We start from the raw sequence: 20,818 nt of genomic DNA on the forward strand, positions 1-20,818 counted from the left end.
CCAGAGCTGAATACTCCCCAAATTCCAGGGAAACTTGAATCCAGACCTAAGCTTTGCAGCATAATCCCATCTCTAATTAATACTCTGCATTTTCCTATCCAATCACATAAGGGCCTGGTGATGGGTTGGGTTCTAAAGCTTACTGAATAGAAACATGGAGGGCCTGATTCTTGTCGGACTTATACCACACATCAATTAGTTAAGAGTTGCTCCTCAACGGAGTTAGCTGGTATAAAGCCAGTGTCCAGGAAATCAGAAGCTGGCCCTTACGTACATGCCATCTTGATTCTTTATAGCCTGGAACTGCTCAATGGCAAAAAATGAAAAGGCTTCCAAGAATCTACTGAAGAGACGAATGGGCATGGAAGCTGTAACCAGGACTTTCTGCAGGTTTCCTCCGCATCCAAGGCTGCAGATCTTTATGTTAAGCTAAGTCCAAACATACTATAAATGTGTTTATGATCTTCCCTTTCTCTGGGCCTGCTTCTAAACTCATACCAGGGTAAATCAGGAGGCTAGCCATTGAAGTCAATGGAATTACACTAGGCAAGACTGGAATCAGGCCCTATAAGCCTTTTCCTGGGACTGAAAAATATTATGTGTTGTAAAGAGGGACTTGAATGCAGTGGAGAGCCATAAAACAGTAGCTTATAAGGGACTGGTATAGCATTAAGAGCCATATAAGGGTGGGAGAATTGGATGGGCCACATCATGGAGTCTGCTGATCCACACAGAGCACCTGTCAGGGACATGTGCTTAAAGTTCACCTTTGCACTCTCTGGTCCTGCTGCTGGTCTGTACAGGGCTAGTGCTGGGTTGCAGCAATCTGGGGACTGCTATAAAACTTATACCAGCGGCAAACAGTCCCAAGGGGCAGAAAATGCAGTCAGAGATCAGCTTAGCAGAGTGATAGCCCAGCCAAGCCTCTTGCCCCCAGCTATACAAACAGGGGGGACAGGAAGTGGCATAAGAGCACCTACACTGGCTCTGTGCTCTCAGGGGATTGTTCTTTCTTTGGCGATAGCCTTCTTGGGCCAGTTACATGAGCATTATGACTGGATTCTGCTGGTGATATGGCACAAAGAAGTAGCACCACACCCAAGAGCCTGCCCCTAAATGTTCAAGATTGAGAAAATGCTGGACCAGCTGGCTACTAATGTATCTTCCTAAACATAATTCATCTTCTACCTGCATCTGCCTGGCAACTGTAAACTGTTTCAAAGCTGGAGAATAACCCAGAGGTTTCATGTAAAAGCTTCTTTTCCTAAGATTTTATTTTTAAGAATATATTTTTGTATTGAAACACGGCCAGCATTCTTAACACATTTGAAAATGACACAGTCATTTCATTACTTATGTATCATGTAAAATTGATAAAAACAAAGCAAGACAGGAACATTTCATATCAAGAATCAACCTGCGGTACAAACAGAGTCCAATTTACATATAAAGTCACACACCAGAAAAATCACCTGAAAATAACATTTAGGCTCTGGTTTAAATGGGGGGGACGGGGAGGGGAGAAATCACAGACATTCAAAGATAAGGCTAAAACTCCATCTTTAATTTGCACTGTATGGCTAGGGGCCCAATCCTGATCTCACTTGCATCAGCAAAACTCCACAGACTTTAATCGAGTTACACTAATGTAAATTAAAAGTAAGTGAGATACGAATCAGGCCTCTATGTTTCTAGCTCATCTGGAGCCTCATCCAAAGGCCACTGAAGTCAACAGAAGGACTCCCGCTGATTTTAATAAGCTTTGGATCAGGGCCATAGCTGGAATTTTAGCTCACTGTCTAAGGCTTCCTGATTCAGGGCCAGATTAGCTCAAAGTGAGGGCAAAATGAACTGACTGACAATTGGTGTTCTATCCTTAACTCTGGATGTTTCAGTTTTGGTTGGCTTAAACCAGATCTTTTTCATACATTTAACATAGTTCAGAGATTGTTCTTCCTTTTTTTTTTTTTTTTTTTTTTTGTGCTACAAAAAAAAAAGGCTTCAAAATACAGGTCTTAAAAAGTCCCTATAATACATTTTTATAAATTGTCTAAATAAATGTTTATTTCACGGACTAGAATATCTCAAAAAGACTTGTTGTAGTCCATTGTGTACATCCAAGGAAGAGTGTATGAAGTCCTAAAGAAACTATGAAAAGTTACTGTGTTCATTCATAGTGTAGAGCAGTTACAGTGTTTAGAGAGCTATACCTATTATTTAAAAAGCTTTGGAAAAGTTATTCATGTGCAGTGGCTGATTTTCAAGTGCTAATAACTTGGCTGTCCACACACTATTTTAAATTTTAATACCAAAGACCAAATTCTGCCCTTCTATGCGAGCAGAGAATTTCCCACTTACCCCCAAAAGGCTAGTGCCCATAATGAACTGATGAGAACAGAATTAAATTCTGCAGGCTAAGTTTCAAAAAGCACAACTAAACCTACAAACCTTCTCTATAAGATTTTTTTTTTTAAATCGCTTTAGCTCAGACTTAACATTTACAGCAAAGTTATAAAGTCCTGAAAAACAGTCTATAGTGAATACACGAGCAGACCCCCTACCTTTCTGGGTCTAGAACGTAACCGATCGTTCAGCAAGACACCTGTAGTGCTTCAATAATGATATGTCAAGTTTACCCAAAGAATCTAAGACATTTGTACATTCAAAATACTTATACTTTGTTGGTCTTAACTGTCAGTAAAATCGTTCAGTTTTACTAAGAATACATACAGAGATGAGTATAAATAAATAAACTACAGGTAAGCGTCAAAAACTGTATTAATGTTCCATTGTGCAAAAACTTGTAACAATCTACATTCTAGACAAATACCCTGACTAAAATATACAAGCCAAATCCTGAAGCCCTTACTCAGTTTTTGCACAGTTCGTGGGCCAAATCTTCCGCTGGCATAAATCAGCCTAATTCCACTGAAGTTAATGGAACTATGCTGATTAACATCAGCTGAGGCTCTCCCCTTTCTTCAGCAAAACTCATAGAAATCAATGAGAATTGTGCTCAACTGAAGGACTGAAAGTTTTTGATCATGAGTCATGACCCAGTGAAGTCAATGGGAGTTTTGCCATTGATTAAAATGGAGACAGGATCAGGCTCTGGATAAGGATGTCAGCATTTGGCCCTGTGCTGTGCTACACTAATCCACTTCAGTGCAGAAACTATTGGCAAATAAATGTTTCTGTTTAATCGCTGATCAATAGCTGGCTTTAGCACTTGTTTCAGAAATTGCCTCTCTCTGAGAAGGTTAATAGCTGCTGCAACTTATGACAAGACTGTAAATCTTTCTGAATCCATTCTAATTTGATTATCCTGCATGGAGGGGCTAGTCTGTTTGAAGAAAAATGGCTCAGTGTCTATAAATCAACAGCTTTCTTCAGTAGGATAAATATCAGTTCAATTTATCAACATATTCTTTACTGCACACAGGAAAGAAACAGTGAAGCTTGCCTATGATAGTTGTGTCCAAACGCAGCTGTCACTGATCTTCCAGATAGAAGATGGCACCTGAGCCAGTTTGGAATCTACAGTTTTCACTAGGTCAGCCGAGTTTAGTAAGACGAAGATCTCCATTTATCTTTATTGTGTCAATTGCTGACAGTGTTTCAATACGATGGTAAAAATCGAAAAGCTGATGTCCATCCACAAATACTCTAAAACGTGGGTGCTCACAAAGTATTTCAACCTGTAAAAAATAAAAATGATGAACCAGGTTCACAGTGTAACTGGAATGCTTCATTTCCCAGGGCACAAATGTCACTCAATTATTCTTTACATGATAACTGTTGGCCATTTTATTATTGAAGTACCATGTACCAGTGAGGGCATCGTGGCCAAATTCTACCTTCCATTACTCTCATAGATCTGGAGTTACTTCACAGAGATCCTTGAGGTTACTCTAGATGTACACTAGTACAGTCAGAAGCATATTGGATCCCAGTCCTATTGTTCTGCACACAAAAGTTCCACTGAGGTCAATGGGAGTTCCCAGTTTGGAATAATGGCAAAAACAGGCCCCATATGCTAAGTAACATGTAATTACAGAGGGATAGATCATGCCTCCAAGGTCACGTGTGGATTTCTACTCCCTCCTGTGCAGAATAAGAAGGGTAGTTGCTTCCACAGCACTGCCCCTCCCTTCAAAGGACTCTCTGGGTGTTGAAATTCATGACAGGGGAAGAAATTAGGGACTGGTTAAGCTGGAGCAGGTAGAGGAGGATGGTATAGGGTGACCAGATTAGTAGTATAAAATATCGGGATGGGGGCGGAGCAAAAAAAAGGGGGGGCGGAGCAAAAAAAAAGTTTTAAAGGGGCCTGGGGCATTAGCAGGCCCCACGCGCTGCCCTCCCCGCGGAGCCTCCCGCCCCCTGGCCCGCCACGGGCATATGCGGGGCACGGTGGGTCCGGGCGGGGGCAGTGCGGAGCGGGCGGGGGCCGGCAGGGGCCGGCAGGGGCCGAATCCCCGCTGCTGCCAGGGAGCCCCGCGCCTCTCCCTCCCGCTCGCGGCTGTGGCTCCTTCCCGGCGGGACACGCCTCCCGCTGCCCCGTGCACATGCGGCGCGTGTCCCCCGCGCCTAGTCTCCCTCCCACCGGGAAGGAGCCGCAGCCGCGAGCGGGAGGGAGAGGTGTGGGGCTCCCCAGCAGCAGTGGGGATTCGGCCCACGCCCCCGCACCGCCCACCCAGCCCCTGCCCGCTCCGCGCTGCCCCCGACCGGACCCACCGCGCTGCCCTGCGGGCTGCAGCAGCCTCCAGGCTGCGCTCCTGGCCCCGGGTGCAGCAGCCCGGGCAGAAGCCCTCTGGTGCGGCAGGGGGGGCTCACAGCTGAGCCCCCCGTCTCCCTCCCTTGTCAGCCCCCCTTTGCCCGCCCAGTGCCCGGGTGCTGGAGCTGACTCACCAGCTCCAGGATCCAGGCACCGTCGCCACCCCCTCCCTCCAGGCTTGTGCAGCCATGCTGCAAGCCTGGGAGGGAGGAGGAATGTGTGGTTGGGGAAGAGGCGGGGCCAGGGTGGGGATTTGGGGAGGGAGCCAATGGAGGAAGGAGAGGGAAGAGCCGGGGAGGGGGGCGCGAGTGCCAGAGCAGAGGACAAAATTTCTTTTTTGTCCCATTGGTCGGGACGCGGGACAAAGAAGCAAATATCGGGACCGTCCCGATAAAATTGGGACGTCTGGTCACCCTAGGATGGTACCACACTGGGTGTGACTGGGGTCAGGGAAGGATGCACATCATCTCCCCCTACTGCCCTATGGAGACACCTTGAAAATGTGATGTAGCCTAGTGCTGTATCATCTGTTCTGCACAGCATTGTCCATGGTGACTACTCACATTTAAGGGAATCTCTAATCTAGCTGCAGTCAGAGGGAGTCACTGGTAACGAAGCTCCCTCAGAGCCGTATTGCCAGGAAGCAGGGATGTGAGGTTGCTGGGGGCACAGAGTGGGTCCATGTGATCCTGGCCATCACAGATCCCTGGAGATCCTCGAGATATGGTCTAATCATGATTTTTAAAGGTTAACAGGAGCAAACAACACACCCTCAGGCTTTCTGGGGCCTTGTGCAAAATCAGACAGGCAGTGCCTGAAGCATGCTTCCACAGCCTACCCTGTGTGGAAGACTGTTAGCTTTTGGGATTGGAGGAGGATTATCTTGGGGCAGGATGGTTTAGGAGGATTTGTTATGGGGGTCAGATAGGCTTTATTACTAGGGAGAGGGAGGCTTTTTCTGGGTTAGCTGCATGGAGAAAGCAGCCCGCCTGCCTTTCTCCTCCGTGCACTTTGAGGTTGCTGAGAGCAAGGCCCTGTGCAGAGGCACCCTTTGTTGGCTATGATTAGCCAAGATGTCTTCATATAATCATAAAAATTAGAGATGGGAAAGTCTATTAGGTCAATCCAGTCCATCTCCTTGCAAGTGCAAGATTGTTCCTTAGATATCACTTTCAAACTGCTACATCTTTACATTATATAAGATTTGTTTAACTCCAGGGTACAGAATTACTAATGATATATTTTAAATCTATTAACACAATGGGCCAAAATCAACCCTGGAGTAACTCCACTGGGGACAAACAAACAAACAGTTACACCAAGGCTGAATAAAGCCCTCTTTAACTATAAAAATTACAAACACTATGTCCACTATGATTTTATAGCCTACATGGGAAAATATTCTAGAGCGCCAAATATGAGCATATGCATGAATACACACAACTGCTGATCAATACTTTAATGCCTTTAGGTCTCTTAGTTGTTACCGCAACAGAAGAAATTCTTGTACCTTAATGTGATTTCTGAACATGCACACAAAAATGTGCTGCACTATCACATCAAGTAACACCTTGTCAAATATGATGTATATTCTTCTGCTGGTGGTACTCACCCTAAATGGCTGGTCTGGAATAAATGGAAAGTAAGGAATTGATGATTGTTCTTCGCCCCATTCGCCAGATACACAAGCGTTTCTGAGGAACTGTTTGTCTGTAAATACAGCTTTCAGTTCAATGGCTACATCCGCAGGAGGATCTTCTGATTCCCCACATGTCAGACTGATGTCAAAGCTGAAATAGGAATAAAACTGCTCTCACTTGGCAAGAAAGAAGCAAACAAATCCAAAATGCAGCACGCCTGATTTCTAAGCTTATTCAACAAGCAAATCTGAACTGGTAATGGGAAACTGCTAGTCCCCAAAGTTGAGAAAGGGACCAAGACACAATATACACTCTGCTCTTATATTAAATTGTGTCCTCCTTTAAAATGTTGGGAAACAACGATCCTTTTAAGAAATGCCCCCTCTATGGGTCAAAGGAGAAATCAGCACTCTATAATCTCTGATAAAAATAGCTGTCTTCAGAAATGATGCATGTTTTCGGGCAAATTCTTGTCATGGGAACGTAGTACTTTCTTGGAGCTCTTCGTTGGGAAAATGCAGACAGGACTGGAGCAGCCCTGCCAACCAGAAGCAAGCTCTGCCTCTGTGTTATTACCTCTCGGGATTGAGATCCACCATGCCCATAACTAAGATCTTCTTTCCTGGCCTCATTCCTCCTTTGATGTGTCCACAAAATGGGACAATCTGTAAAAGAACAGCAGGGAATCAGAGGGAGGAACCCTCAAGCTGGAACCAGACTGGGCCAAATCCAGACCACAAGCACAATTATAGGAAAGGGAGGGGTAGCAAGTCAAAAATCATTTACCAGCCGTGGAAAATACACATCTGCTTGCACTGGGGATCCCAAGGAGTTGTTTAAATGCCCGTCCTCTATTTTCTAAAGACAAAACGAACACACACTGAGACAGAGAAACCACCGCTCCTTCTGTGCATTTATTACCGAGCCTGCCTGTGATTAGGACGGTCTGCAGCAAATAACAGCTTGGGGACGTCTCTCTGCAGCTTGCCAATTTAATTTCAAGTCACCTCCTCGAGATGGTCCATATTCCGAACTCCTTTGCAAAACAAAGGGTGTCTCCTGCTCTCCGAGGGGGCTTCTCTTAACTTCCCAGGAAGGGCTCGGGCTCCAATTCAAAAGCCAGATGTGGAGCCCAGGCAATATTTAGCTATGCACATAGTCTGTCCCCCGACCCCACCAACGTCCAGCTGCATGCAGGAGCATTCACAGACACACCAATCTCTTCCACCTGGCGGGGGGAGGGGGAGAGCCACAGCAGGGGATGGGTTGCCTCCCCCCATTCAGCACTCCAGCCCAGCCGCCGCATCCCCCCTGACCATAGCCCACCCATAAGCCGCAGACAGCCGGGCCGATTCACGGGAGGGGGGGTTGCTGCACCAGCCCTGGCTCTGGTGCCGCTAACAGGTATGCTGGAGACGCGGCGGCCGGTGCCCGGAGCGGCGCTAGACGCCCAGCGGCTCAGTCCCAGGGGTGGGGGCGCTGTATGGCCCCCGGAGCAGGGCCGTGCCCCCGGCAACAGGCAGGAAACGGGCCACTTACCAGCGCGTCCCTCTTCGCCACGGATCCCGCCATCTTGTTGAATCGGTGCAGTTGTGAAGGCGCAGGCGGCCGGTGCGGGGCTGGATCAGCTGGAGCGGGAAGGGGGGAGGGAGCGGGACGCGCTGGGCTGGGCGCAGCCGGAGCTGATCCGGCCGGGCGAGGGGGCGGGGGCTCGGCGCTGGACCCGGAGCCCGGCGCTCCTGCAAAGGCCGCCGGCTCGCGTGCCCCCAGACAGGCTGGTGCCGCCGCGGTGGCAGCAGCAGGGGAGGTGGCAGCAGCGAAGGCTGCGCCGCCTCGCCAGGCAGGCGGCATATAAAGCCCTGCCCCGGCCGTGGGGCAGCCCGGGGCAGGGGCCGGGTGGGGACTCGGCGAGGTTGTTGCAGCGTGTTCCACTTGCAGCTCTTTGGACGCGGCGAGGAGGGGGCCGGGCGGCAGCGCCGCTAGCTGGGAAGGGGAGGCGAGCAGCTGAGAGCCAACGCCAGGCTCCGGGGGTCGGCGATTCACAGGCCCCCTGCCTAGAAGGAGGGTCCCATGGAGAAGGGGCGCTTGGTTCAGCGCCTTAGGAAGAGAGGGGCCTGGATTTCACACGCTCCAGCGGTCAGGGATGGGGGCATTATGTTGGGCCCCGCCCCCAAACATCTCCTTTGTCCCCTGAGCTTCTCCCAAACCAAGACCCCGAATCTAAACCCCCTCCACCTCTCAGCCTGGGGTTGGACCAGACGTTTGCAAATAGCCCCTGTGTTTATAATGGGCCAAATCAAAAGCCCAGACCCAAATGCCCCTCAAGCTTTGGGATCTTGGAAGCTGGGATTCAGATGTTGTGGCTTCTGTCGTCGCCCCTGAGATCTCTGCTCCTTGCTGCTGGAGGCACAGCTCTGCTTCCAGCATATTCCCCGCTGCCAATAGTTCTCTGCTCCAGAGGGACTCCAAGAGCCGGCTTTACATTTGCTAGACCCCAAGCTTGCAGAGAAGGGTGAACCAAGTCATGAGTTGGCCCCTTTCTGGTTCCCCTGGCACAGGGGTGGGCAAACTTTTTGGCCCGAGGGCCACATCTGGATATAGAAATTGTATGGCGGGCCATGAATGCTCATGATATTGGGGTGCGGGAGTGTAGACTCTGGGGTGGGGATGAGGGGTTTGGGGTGTAGGAGGGTGCTCCAGGCCGAGACTGAGGGGTTTGGAAGTCAGGAGGGGGCTCAGGGCTGGGGGAGGGGGTTGGGATGCAGGAGGGGGTGAGGGATCTGGCTGGGGGTACAGGCTCTGGGGTGGGGCTGGGGATGAGGGGTTTGGGGTGCAGGAGGGTGCTCTGGGCTGGGATCAAGGGGTTTGGAGGCTGGGAGGGGGATTAGGGCTGGGGTAAGGGATTGGGCTGTGGGGAGAAGCTCAGGGGTGCAGACTCCAGGCAGTGCTTACCTCAAGCAGCTCCCGGAAGCAGCGGCATCTCCTATGCAGAGGTGCAACTAGGTGGCTCTGCTGCGCGCTGCCCGTCCGCAGGCGCTGCCCCTGCAGCTCCCATTGGCTGCGGTTCCCGGCCAATGGGAGCTGCAGGGGCAGCGCATGGGGGCAGGTGCAGTGTGCGGAGCAGCGCCTCCTGGCTGCCCCCCTACACGTAGGAGCCAGAAGGGGGACATGCCGTTGCTTCTGGGAGCCGCGCAGAGCGGCCCACAACCCTGCTGCCCAGCTTGAACGCTGGAGCGGGGCAAACCCCAGACCCTGCTCCCCAGTGGGAGCTTGAGGGCTGGATTAAAACTAAAATGGGTAGTTTGCCCACCCCTGGCCTAGCAGAAGAGGTTCTGGTGAATGACCAGCTGTTCTGTCTCTGTCTGCTCATGCTGCTCTGTGCCTGGTTGTAGAGCTTTGAAGACAGCAAGACCCCAAGTGCTTGTACTTAGAGCTGGGCCCTGAATCAGCTCCCAAGGTGTCAGGGCAGGGGGATTTGAAGATGAGGTTTCTGAAAATCAGGAGCAGTTGAGCTGGAGAGCTGTTCATTTTGTTTGAACAGTTTGATTCATTTTATTTTTAAATTGTTGCCTTCACAATTGAGTGGCTTGGGGTGGGGAAAGAAAGGAGGTCCTGGAGTCATCAGACACTGCTAATGGTCCCACTCCCTGTCCAGGGGCAGAACCCTGGACCTCTAGATAGCTGTTTCTGCAGAGAGGGATATTGTAATGGAGGTGACAGACACCTCCCTGCCTTGTTTACCGTCCCACATTTTTGGCACCAATCTTGCTTCCATGGAAGTCAGAGTTTAAGCCATTGACTTTAGTGGGAGCAGGAACTGGTTTTGACACTGCTACAGGTAAGTACATTAGGCCTTTTTCTGATACAGATTTATGTTTATTTTTATTTTCTTTTATACTGATTTTTTGGGGGTGGTATTTTTCTACTTGATTCAGAATTATTCTGAGATCCACTGTGCCTATGTAAAGGTGCCTCCCTGAAAAACAAATGTCTATTGCTACATTTATTTACATTTTACAGTCCATGGCTTTAAGTAATTTCATATATTAAGGGCCTGATCTTTCAGATCTTACTGAGGCAAAACTCTCATTGAATGGTAACGAGATCTGCAGCATCAGGCTCTCAGTATGTATTTGATGCTACAAGGTATTAGGTAATATACTAGGCTCTTGCCCATGTCATATATCAAGTATTTTGAATTCTTCCCTACAAACATTCTAATGACATAGCTAATTGAGTGAATCAATAGGGTGTTTATTGCTCATTACAGAGGCTCAAAACCTGGCTAACACCTACTCACATGGAGAGTTCTTGCTTACAGAAGGTGGTGCAATAGGGAATTCTAGCTCCACAAAATAAAATCTCTTGAACCCATTCTGCTCTCAGTTACACTAGTACAAATCTGCTGAAGTCAAGGATGATGCTGCACCCGTGTGAATGAGAGAATTACAAAGCCACCTCTGACTAAGGAAATCACAGCTCTTAGTGCCTTCTGACTATTACAATTCACTATATTTATCATAGAATGATTGATTTTCTATTTGTGACAATGTGGTAACTGAATTATTCATGAGCTCAGTGTTCTACTGGGATTTAAAGAGCCCCCCGCCCCCGCTGCTAGGATTTGGTGACATGAATGTGGACAGATGAATGTGATTTCTGCAGGGACCATAATGAGCAGCGTGGTATAGCGGACTGAGCATGGGACTTTTTCCTGTTCTATTCAGGTGCTTATGCCACTCCCATTATCATGGTCTCAGAGTGCCTGACTTGGGGTCAGGAGACCTGACTTCTGATTCTAGCTGTGCTGTGTGGCCTTAGGCAAATCACTTCACTTCTCTATGCCTCAGCTTTCCAATCTGTAAAACTGGGTTGATAGCACTTACCTCCCTCTCCTCACAAAGGTGTTATTAAAATTAATTAGTTGCAGTTTGCGAAGTGCTGAGTGAGCGCGTAGTTGTACTATTATCTGGGTTTTAGATACCATAATGATAGGCACCTGGGAAATAAAGTGGCTGGATAATAATATTCACTCTGTCTAAATCTTCATTCACATCAGGATATCAAGAGTCTTGGGAACAAGCGAATGTTGTGAAAATATTAAATTATTGGACCAAAATTTTCAATCATGGCTGATGATTTGGGGGTGCTTTCCTTTCTGAATGCCCAGTTTCAGGCATCTTGGGCTTGATTTTCAGACATCCTCAGCGCCTGCAGTCAACAGCAGGCACTCAGCACTGCTGAACTTCATACTCACGGTTTCCCGAGTGAGCACAAATTGGGGTAAAGAATCAGGAAGTCATAATGGACCAAATCTCAGTGCGGGAGCAAATCTGGGCCGGTTTGTTCAGCTATGGGCATTCACCGCTTGGAAAAACACTTTCCCCAAGTCATGTTAGGAAATTGAACTCGTAAACAGTTCAGTAACATGGTGCCATCATACATTAAAAATTATTGGTTTTGTGGTAAGTTTAGTGCATTTGAATAATCACAAGATAATCAGAGGATTTTCTAAGTGGGAGGTAGTTTTATGGTTTTGTCAGTCCATCTATGACGCCAGTCTGTGCTCTCAGTTATGCTGATGCAGCCACACTGATTCCATTAGGGTTTGTACCAGTCTAACTAAGAGCAGAATTTGCTCTGAGGGTTTTAATTTTGTTTAACGGAGCAGGGACTTGTATTCAGCAATACACTGTGCATGAGAAGCTCTTCTGTGAAATATTTCACCCCCTTCCATCTTGCTCCCGGTGTAGAGGAAGCCCCGCCCCCTGTAGAGGGAGACCCTTTAAAAAAAGATTCGAGGTAGCTGACTTAAAATCATATAGGCAAATCCTTCAGGCCAAATGTTGAAAGGGGTCAGCTCTAGCAGGAAGCGTGGTCATTATTACAACTTTAAAAAAAAATTAAACTAAATCTTTCATTGCTATATAATTAAATAATAAAAACATGGCCTTTCTAGCTTCTTTGCGCTACATTTGTTTTGGCTTGTTTACAGAAGCTAGTATAAATGTCGCATTTGTTCTCTCGGGCCTGGAAGGATTTGGTTTAAACAACGTGCACTGTGAGGTGGTAATGAAGGAGCAAATTCCTTACGTTTTTAGGTGGAAGGAAAGGACACGACAGTCTGTGCCTTTTACTTTCTGTTCTCCTCCCCTACACAGTGGCCCATGCGAATTTTGAAAGGCATGCTTCATGCTACAACAGGGCCAGCGTGGGACTGTGCCAGATGAGGAAGCCACACAAAAACCTCACCCCCTTCCGCTACTGGGGAAAGGTTCACCCCTGTTCCTCCCTCTGGGGAGCAAGACACCAGAGGGAGCAGGGAGGAGGCAGGATTCTGGCTTAGCCTTACCTTCTACACCAGTCCTTGTAGCTGGCGCAGCAGAGGAGCTATATGCTCCAGGCTTGTGATCCCTTGTGCACGCAAAGAAGTCCTACAGTCGAGCGTGGTTGCTTGAGAAATAACCTCCCTGCCGCTCATTCTGGAATCGTAGCTCCCCCTCTACACAGGGCTGTGGTGTAGACGCTGCAATCGAGCTCACAATGTTCTTCAGTAAAGAGAACTCTGAGCCAAGGCTGCTCCCCTTACATGAGCAGTTCCATTAACTCCTCTGTGGAAAAGGACCTTGGCAGATATGTGTGGACAGACCCTTGTGCCTGTGTGCAGCCCCACTGGAGTCAGTGAAGCTCTGCGCAGACACAAGGGTCTGACCTTGCAGACCTGATTGCAACACCGGGGGCTAGGTGAGCGGTATGTGGCCCCAAACTAGCTACTGCACGGAGAAGTGAGTATTGAATCCTCCTTCACCAGTAGGCATGAAAGCCAGGCAGGAAGTGGGAACAAAACTCAGGAACATTTAGCATCCCTTCACCCAGGCAACAAGGCCATTGCCGTGGGCCTGTAAATCCGGCACATCTCAAGTGCTACTCCCCTTGGGGATTTCAACAGGTGTATCTCATTTTTAGTTGTCCTTCACTGAAAAGGAATGCAGGATGATTACAATTTTGGTGTGGCATAATTACCCTGCGTTTCTCACCTCATTACATCTGACATGGCTGTGTTCATTTACAGGTTTATAGACTGACTGGTCTTGCCACCGTGGTTTTATGAAATTGCTGTCAAGATGTGAGGTGTTTGTCGGTTTCATGGAAGCTTCGCCTGGTTTCAGGGTGGAAAGGAACTAGGGTCCATATTTAGTAACAACCTGGAACGCCTGAGCAATGAGTAAGCAGATACAGGAGAAAGTATAAGCAAACTGTGGCTGGAGCCAAACCTTTTTATACTGTTTCGCATGTGAACGAGTTCAGAAGAATGACAGTTAGGCTCTCACGGTATCATTATACATCTGTCAGGGTCCCTGGCTTTTCATCCTCAGCTTTGTAACTCAACCATTGTAAGTCATAGGGGGCTGGAACCTGCTACCTGATGGAGGTTTGCCAGACCGTCTATAATTCTGTGTAAATATAGGTTGTCTGTGCTGGTGTGCCAATTGGGGGAAGGGTAAAAGGTACTTTCCTTTCTCTTTGTGCACAGATTGGGAAGAGTCCCAGCTCTTGTGCGCAGGATGTGCAAGGAGTCCATAGCTCTAGCATTGCAACAGTGCTAGACTTCCAAAAGTGAAAGGGGTTTGGTGGGGGTGAGTCTTTGGTCTTGCCCTCCAATAATGCAGGATGTCATGCCAAGACTGGCTTTTCCTAGAGGATATGGGTCCCAACTTTTCCATCTATGTGGTGGCCATTGCTGGGGAAAATAATAATCCTGGCTGCACCATAAGAATGGCCATACTGGGTCAGACCAATGGTCCATTTAGCCCAGTATCCTGTCTTCCGACAGTGGCCAATGCCAGGTATCCCATAGGAAATGAACAGAACAGGTAATCAAGTAATCCATCCCCTGTTGCCCATTCCCAGCTTCTGGCAAACAGAGGCTAGGGACACCATCCTTGCCCATCCTGGCTAATAGCCATTGATGGACCTATCCTCCATGAATTTATCTAGTTCCTTTTTGAACCCTGTTATAGTCTTGGCCTTCACAATACCTTCTGGCAAAGAGTTCCACAAACCAACTGTGCATAATACAAAAAAATACTTCCTTTTGTTTGTTTTAAACCTGCTGCCTATTAATTTCATTTGGTGACCCCTAGTTCTTGTGTTATGAGAGAGTAAATAACACTTCCTTATTTACTTTCTCCACACTGGTCATGATTTTATAGACCTCAGTCATATCCCCCCTTAGTCATCTCTTTTCCAAGATGAAAAGTCCCAGTTTTATTACTCTCTCCTCATATGGCAGCCGTTCCATATCCCTAATGATTTTTGTTGCCCTTTTCTGAACCTTTTCCAATTCCAATATATCTTTTTTGAGATGGGGTGACCACATCTGCATGCAGTATTCAAGATGTGGGTGTACCATGGATTTATATAGATATTTTCTGTCTTATTATCTATCCCTTTCTTAATGATTCCCAACATTCTGTTCACATTTTTGACTGCCTCCGCACATTGAGTGGATGTTTTCAGAGAACTATCCACAATGATTCCAAGATCTCTTTCTTGAGTGGTAACAGCTAATTTAGACCCCATCATTTTATATGTATAGTTGGGATTATGTTTTCCAATGTGCATCACATTGCATTTATCAACATTGAATTTCATCTGCCATTTTGTTGCCCAGTCACCCAGTTTTGTGAGATCCTTCTGTAGCTCCTCACAGTCTGCCTGGGACTTAACTATCTTGAGTAGTTTTGTACCATCTGCAAATTTTGCCACCTCACTGTTTACCCCTTTTTCCAGATCATTTATGAGTATGTTGAATAGGACTGGTCCCAGTACAAAACTGACCATTTATTCCTACTCTTTGTTTCCTATCTTTTAACCAGTTACCGATCCATGAGAGGCCTCTTATCCCATGACAGCTTACTTTTCTTAAGAGCCTTTGCTGAGGGACCTTGTCGAAGGCTTTCTAAAAATCTAAGTACAATATATTCGCTGGATCCCGCTTGTCCACATGCTTCTTGACCCCCTCAAAGAATTCTAGTAGATTGGTGAGGCATGATTTCCCTTTACAAAAACCATGTTGACTCTTCCCCAACAAATTATGTTCATCTATGTGTCTGACAATTTTGTTTTTTACTATAGTTTCAACCAATTTGACCGGTACTGAAGTCAGGCTCACCGGCCTGTAATTTCTCTGGAGCCCTTTTTAAAAAATGGTGTCACAGTAGCTATCCTCCAGTCATTTGGTACAGAAGCTGATTTAAATTATAGTAGTAGTTCTGCAATTTCACATTTGAGTTCCTTCAGAACTCCTGGGTGAATACCATCTGGTCCTGGTGACTTATTACTGTTTAGTTTATCAATTTGTTCCAAAACCTCGTCTAATGACACCTCAGTCTGGGACAGTTCCTCAGATTTGTCACCTAAAAGGAATGGCTCAGGTGTGGGAATCTCCCTCACATCCTCAGCCGTGAAGATGAATGCGAAGAATTCATTTTGTTTCTCCGCAGTGGCCTTATCGTCCTTGAGAGCTCCTTTAGCATCTCGATCATCCAGTGGCCCTACTGGTTGTTTAGCAGGCTTCCTGCTTCTGATATACTTAATAAATTTTTTGCTATTACTTTTTGAGTGTTTGGCTAGCTGTTCTTCAAATTCTTTTTTGGCCTTTCTAATTATATTTTTACACTTCATTTGCCAGAGTTTATGCTCCTTTCTATTTTCCTCACTAGGATTTAACGTCTACTTTTTAAAGGATGCCTTTTTGCCTCTCACTGCTGCTTTTACTTTGTTGTTTAGCCACAGTAGCACTTTTTTGGTTCTCTTACTGTGTTTTTTAATTTGGGGCATACATTTAAGTTCAGCCTCTATTATGGTGTCTTTAAAAACTTTCCATGCAGCTTGCAGGGATTTCACTTTTGGCACCGTACCTTTTAATTTCTGTTTAACTAACCTCCTCATTTTTGTGTAGTCCCCCTTTCTGAAATGAAATGCTACAGTGTTGGTCTGCTGTGGTATTTTCCCCACCACAGGGATGTTAAATTTAATTATATTATGGTTACTATTACCAAGTGGTGCAGCTATACTCACCTCTTGGACCAGATCCTGTGCTTCACTTAGGACTAAATCAAGAATTGATTTTCCTCTTTTGGGTTCTGGGACCAGCTGCTCCAAGAAGGAGTCATTTAAGGTGTCAAGAAACTTTATCTCTGCATCCCGTCCTGAGGTGACTTGTACCCAGTCAATATGGGGATAGTTGAAATCTCCCATTATTATAAAGTTTTTTATTTTGATAGACTCTCTAAACTCCCTGAACATTTCACAGTCACTATCACCATCCAGGTCAGGTAGTCAGTAATATGTCCCTACTGCTATATTCTTATGATTAGAGAATGGAATTACTATTCATAGAGTTTCTATGGTACAGTTTGGTTCATTTAAGATTTTACTTCATTTGATTCTACGCTTTCTTTCACATATAGTGCCACTTCCCCACCGCCACGATCTGTTCCATCCTTCCCAGTATATTTTGTACCCTGGTATTACTGTGTCCCATTGATTATCCTCGTTCCACCAAGTTTCTGTGAAGCCTATTATATCAATATTCTCATTTAATACGAGACATTCTAGCTCACCCATCTTATTATTTAGACTTCTAGCATTTGTATATAAGCACTTTAAAAACTTGTCACTTTTTAGCTGTCTGCCATTACATGATGTAATTGAATGGGACTCTTTTTCATTTGACTGTTTCTCATCAGATCCTACCTGTATTTTATCATCTTCCATCCTCTCCTCCTTACTAGGACATAGAGAATCTCCATTAATAGATTCTCCCCTAAGGGATGTCTCTGTCTGAACTACGTGCTCCTCCGCACCTGTTGGCTTTCCCCCAGCCCTTAGTTTAAAAACTGCTCTCTGACCATTTTAGTTTTAAGTGCCAGCAATCTGGTTCCATTTTGGTTTAGGTGAAGCCCATCTTTCCTGTATAGGCTCCCCCTTTCCCAAAAGTTTCCCCAGTTCCTAATAAATCTACCCCCCTTCTCCCTACAACATCGTCTCATCCATGCATTGAGACCCTGCAGTTCTGCCTGTCTAACTGGCCCTGCGCATGGAACTGGAAGCATTTCGGAGAATGCTACCATGGAGGTCTGGACTTCAATCTCTTACCTAGCAGCCTAAATTTGGCTTCCAGGCCCTCTCTCATATCCTTCACTATGTCATTGGCAGGCCACCGGCTCCTCCCCAGCACTACACATAAGGCTATTGAGATGTCTCGAGAGATCCACAACCACAGGAAAATGCCTATCACACCTGTATGTAGAAGGTCATCACAGTCCCTATAGGACACAACTCTCTCTAGGCCCTACCATGGCAGTGCAAACCCTCACCGGTTCACATGCACCCGTCAAAGTGCTGCTCCAATACTGAAGCTGTCCTCTTGCACAGGACTGATTGAGGAAGCTGCTCCCATCTGTCATGCCTTTGGATCTCATGGGAGGTCCTTATTGCCAGCTGAGGCTAACTCCTGTCATTACTCATTCATCTACCTACATACACTCCAAAACAGTGGGGTAATTAAGGAAGGGCAGCAACTGGCTGTGAGAGAAGAGTGGAAGATATTGCATCTCCCTTAGGTGCTCGGGCTGTAATAGACTTTCATGTATTAGGATGAACAGGAGAGCACCTGGGTACGCAATGTGGCATGGGTAAGTAAGAGATTTATTTCTAATGAGCTACTGAGTCAGCATCCATTGGTGATGCATTTGCTGTGTTCACAATGGTCAATGAAAACTTCTTGCCTGGATCTTCACACAACGCACAGTCAACCTGTGGAACTCCTTGCCAAAGGATGTTGTGAAGGTCAAGACTATAACAGGGTTCAAAAAAGAACTAGATAAGTTCATGGAGGATAGGTCCATCAATGGCTAATAGCCAGGATGGAGAGGGATGTTTATGTTTGCCAGAAGCTGGGAATGGGCGACAGGGGATGGATCACTTGATGATTACCTGTTCTGTTCATTTCCTCTGGGGCACCTGGCATTGGCCATTGTCAGAAGACAGAATATTGGGCTAGATGGTCCTTTGGTCTGACCCAGTATGGCCGTTCTTATGATTACAAAAAGTCCAAAGTCTTTTTGGTAGGGTTTCTGGTATGTTGTAGCTAGCGTAGATTATAGGTGAGTTTGATGACCATTCGATCATCTAGTCTGACTTGTTGTATAACACAGGCCATATCATTTCATTCACTTACTCCTGTACTGAGCCCAACAACGTGTGTTTGACTAAAGCATATCTTTCAGAAAGGCATCCAGTCTTGATTTGAAGACTTCAGGAGCTGGAGAATCCACTGTGTACTGGTATGATAGGTATGGAAGACATCAAAACTGTATCAGAGGGATAGCCGTGTTAGTCTGAATCTGTAAAAAGCAACAGAGGGTCCTGTGGCACCTTTAAGACTAACAGAAGTATTGGGAGCATAAGCTTTTGTGGGTAAGAACCTCACTTCTTCAGATGCCTTCTTCTTCTTCCCCACGAAAGCTTATGCTCCCAATACTTCTGTTAGTCTTAAAGGTGCCACAGGACCCTCTATCAAAACTGTATGCATTTATATCATTATTGAGCAGAAAATTTGCCTTCAGTTCTTATTCACATGTATTCACGACACAGGAGGTGATGGAGGGATGGTAGTGTCTGTGGGGGACTGTACATTGTTGTAAAGTGGCCTTAACATTTCTGTTTTCCACTGGAGCGGAATAGCATCAAGACGTTGCTACAGAAGGAGAATGTGTGCTGCTGAAGGGGCCCGGAACCTAGCTCATTTCCTTGGGTCTTTCCTGTTGTACTGGTACCTCAGTGGAATGTACTGGAATGAGCCATCCTGTTCTAGTGTTATACTGGGCCTGATTCTCCTTTTCCTTCACAGCTGTTGCTGTTATATTAGAGTTTGTTTACAGGGGATACTCAGGAAGATTAATCTGAATTAACTAAAGGTGTGAATTTACAGTGGATTAGTTAAACTGCATTAAATCCCTGAGTGGATACTGTCATTCAGAATTAAAGTGGCCTTAATTCGTTTAGTTTAATTTACTTCCAAGGTGTAAAGTTGGATGATAATGAGGCGCACCCAATATGAATTGCAGTACCGGGTCAGGCCCATGGTCCATCCTGTCTCCTACAGTGTCCAGCACCAGCAGCTTCAGAGAAAGTGCTGTTTGCGTTGATAACGTTGTGTATAAATGTAGGCAGCATTGTAAGAGCTTGGATGTGAGCGTAACTACTCTTCCTCAGGACAGTGCTGGGTTCCCTAGCCTCTCCCTTCTGCGTGTCATGGTTGAGGTGAATTGGGTAAGTGACCTCTCCACACATCACATACCATTTGGTGTGTTCATAGACACACCCTCCCACACTCACCCCTACGCAATGCAATTGATGGAGCAGCAGAACAAACAGAACAGCACGGGTATTTAACATGACTGTGCATTGTCATGCGTTACTTGTGTTCCTTTCTGACAGACTGATAAAGGAGTCCAGGATCCACCCCAACACCAGCTGTTTGTTTTTCATCATTGGCTAACATATTATTTATACAGAGTGTTTTATAATTTCAGATTAAAAGGATCATTTATTTCACGCTATGAACCTTTTCTTGTTGCTCACTGAAATGTTTTGGTATGAGTATCGCCTCGTGGGTTCACATTTTCCTCATGTGTGTGGTGGAGAAATCAGCCCTCCGAAGTTCTCACTGACTGGGACCAAACAAACTCCTGTTTGAAGAGATGGGTTAGATGCATGAGTCATTTGACCACACATACTGTTAATCTCCAGTTAGGATACGCTTTGGTGTCCATTTGTATTGCAGAATATTTATAGATCCTGCAGCGTGTTTGATAAATAGAAGAAGGCACCTTGAACCGAGAACATGTGCATAAATGTAAGTCAGATATGGGATTAGCTATTGGTTGAATAGCAGTCAGGGGCAGGAGGCTTTTGGATCTTCAAAGTCCTCCCGCAGCCACATCCATAACTTCCAAATACATAGGGTAGGCAGAAGTGATAGTTGCAAGGATCTGATAGGATTCAGGAGATCCATAGGTTGTGGACCATGTCTTTGTGACCTCAAGGCAGATTTATTGTACTGTGTATTATTTGGGATTTACTTTGAAAAACACTGTGGCCTGGTCCCCACTAACCCCCCACTTCGGACTAAGGTACGCAAATTCAGCTACGTTAATAACGTAGCTGAATTCAAAGTACCTTAGTCCGAACTTACCGCGGGTCCAGACGCGGCAGGGAGGCTCCCCCGTCGATGCCGCGTGCTCCTCTCGCCGAGCTGGAGTACCGGCGTCGACGGCAAGCACTTCCGGGATCGATTTATCGCGTCTTAACCAGACGCGATAAATCGATCCCA

The 20,818-nt window shown here is 46.4% G+C and overlaps 2 protein-coding genes across 3 annotated transcripts in view; one reads left to right on the forward strand and one right to left on the reverse strand.

Moving 5' to 3' along the window:
- Positions 1-1,256: 1,256 nt before the first annotated feature.
- Positions 1,257-8,388, reverse strand: LGALSL (galectin like). Of its 2 annotated transcripts, none has more exons than XM_005287216.5 (5): positions 7,954-8,388; positions 7,201-7,272; positions 6,991-7,079; positions 6,387-6,564; positions 1,257-3,698 (listed from the first exon to the last, which is right to left on the reverse strand). In XM_005287216.5, the coding sequence occupies exons 1-5, from the start codon at positions 8,263-8,265 to the stop codon at positions 3,555-3,557; spliced, it is 795 nt and encodes a 264-aa protein (XP_005287273.2). In that variant the 5' UTR covers positions 8,266-8,388; the 3' UTR covers positions 1,257-3,554. The 2 variants fall into 2 exon arrangements, with proteins under 2 accessions (XP_005287273.2, XP_065445774.1); XM_065589702.1 differs by lacking the exon at positions 7,954-8,388 and adding an exon at positions 7,422-7,558.
- The window catches only part of LOC101949805 (uncharacterized), a 54,397-nt gene continuing 41,287 nt past the window's right edge, over positions 7,709-20,818 (forward strand). The window contains exon 1 of the mRNA XM_008172380.4: positions 7,709-7,818. The gene's annotated coding sequence lies outside the window, so the exon portion shown is untranslated. The remainder of the gene's footprint in view (positions 7,819-20,818) is intronic.

Source organism: Chrysemys picta, chromosome 3, assembly GCF_011386835.1.
Source record: "Chrysemys picta bellii isolate R12L10 chromosome 3, ASM1138683v2, whole genome shotgun sequence".
Lineage (NCBI taxonomy): Eukaryota > Metazoa > Chordata > Testudines > Emydidae > Chrysemys > Chrysemys picta.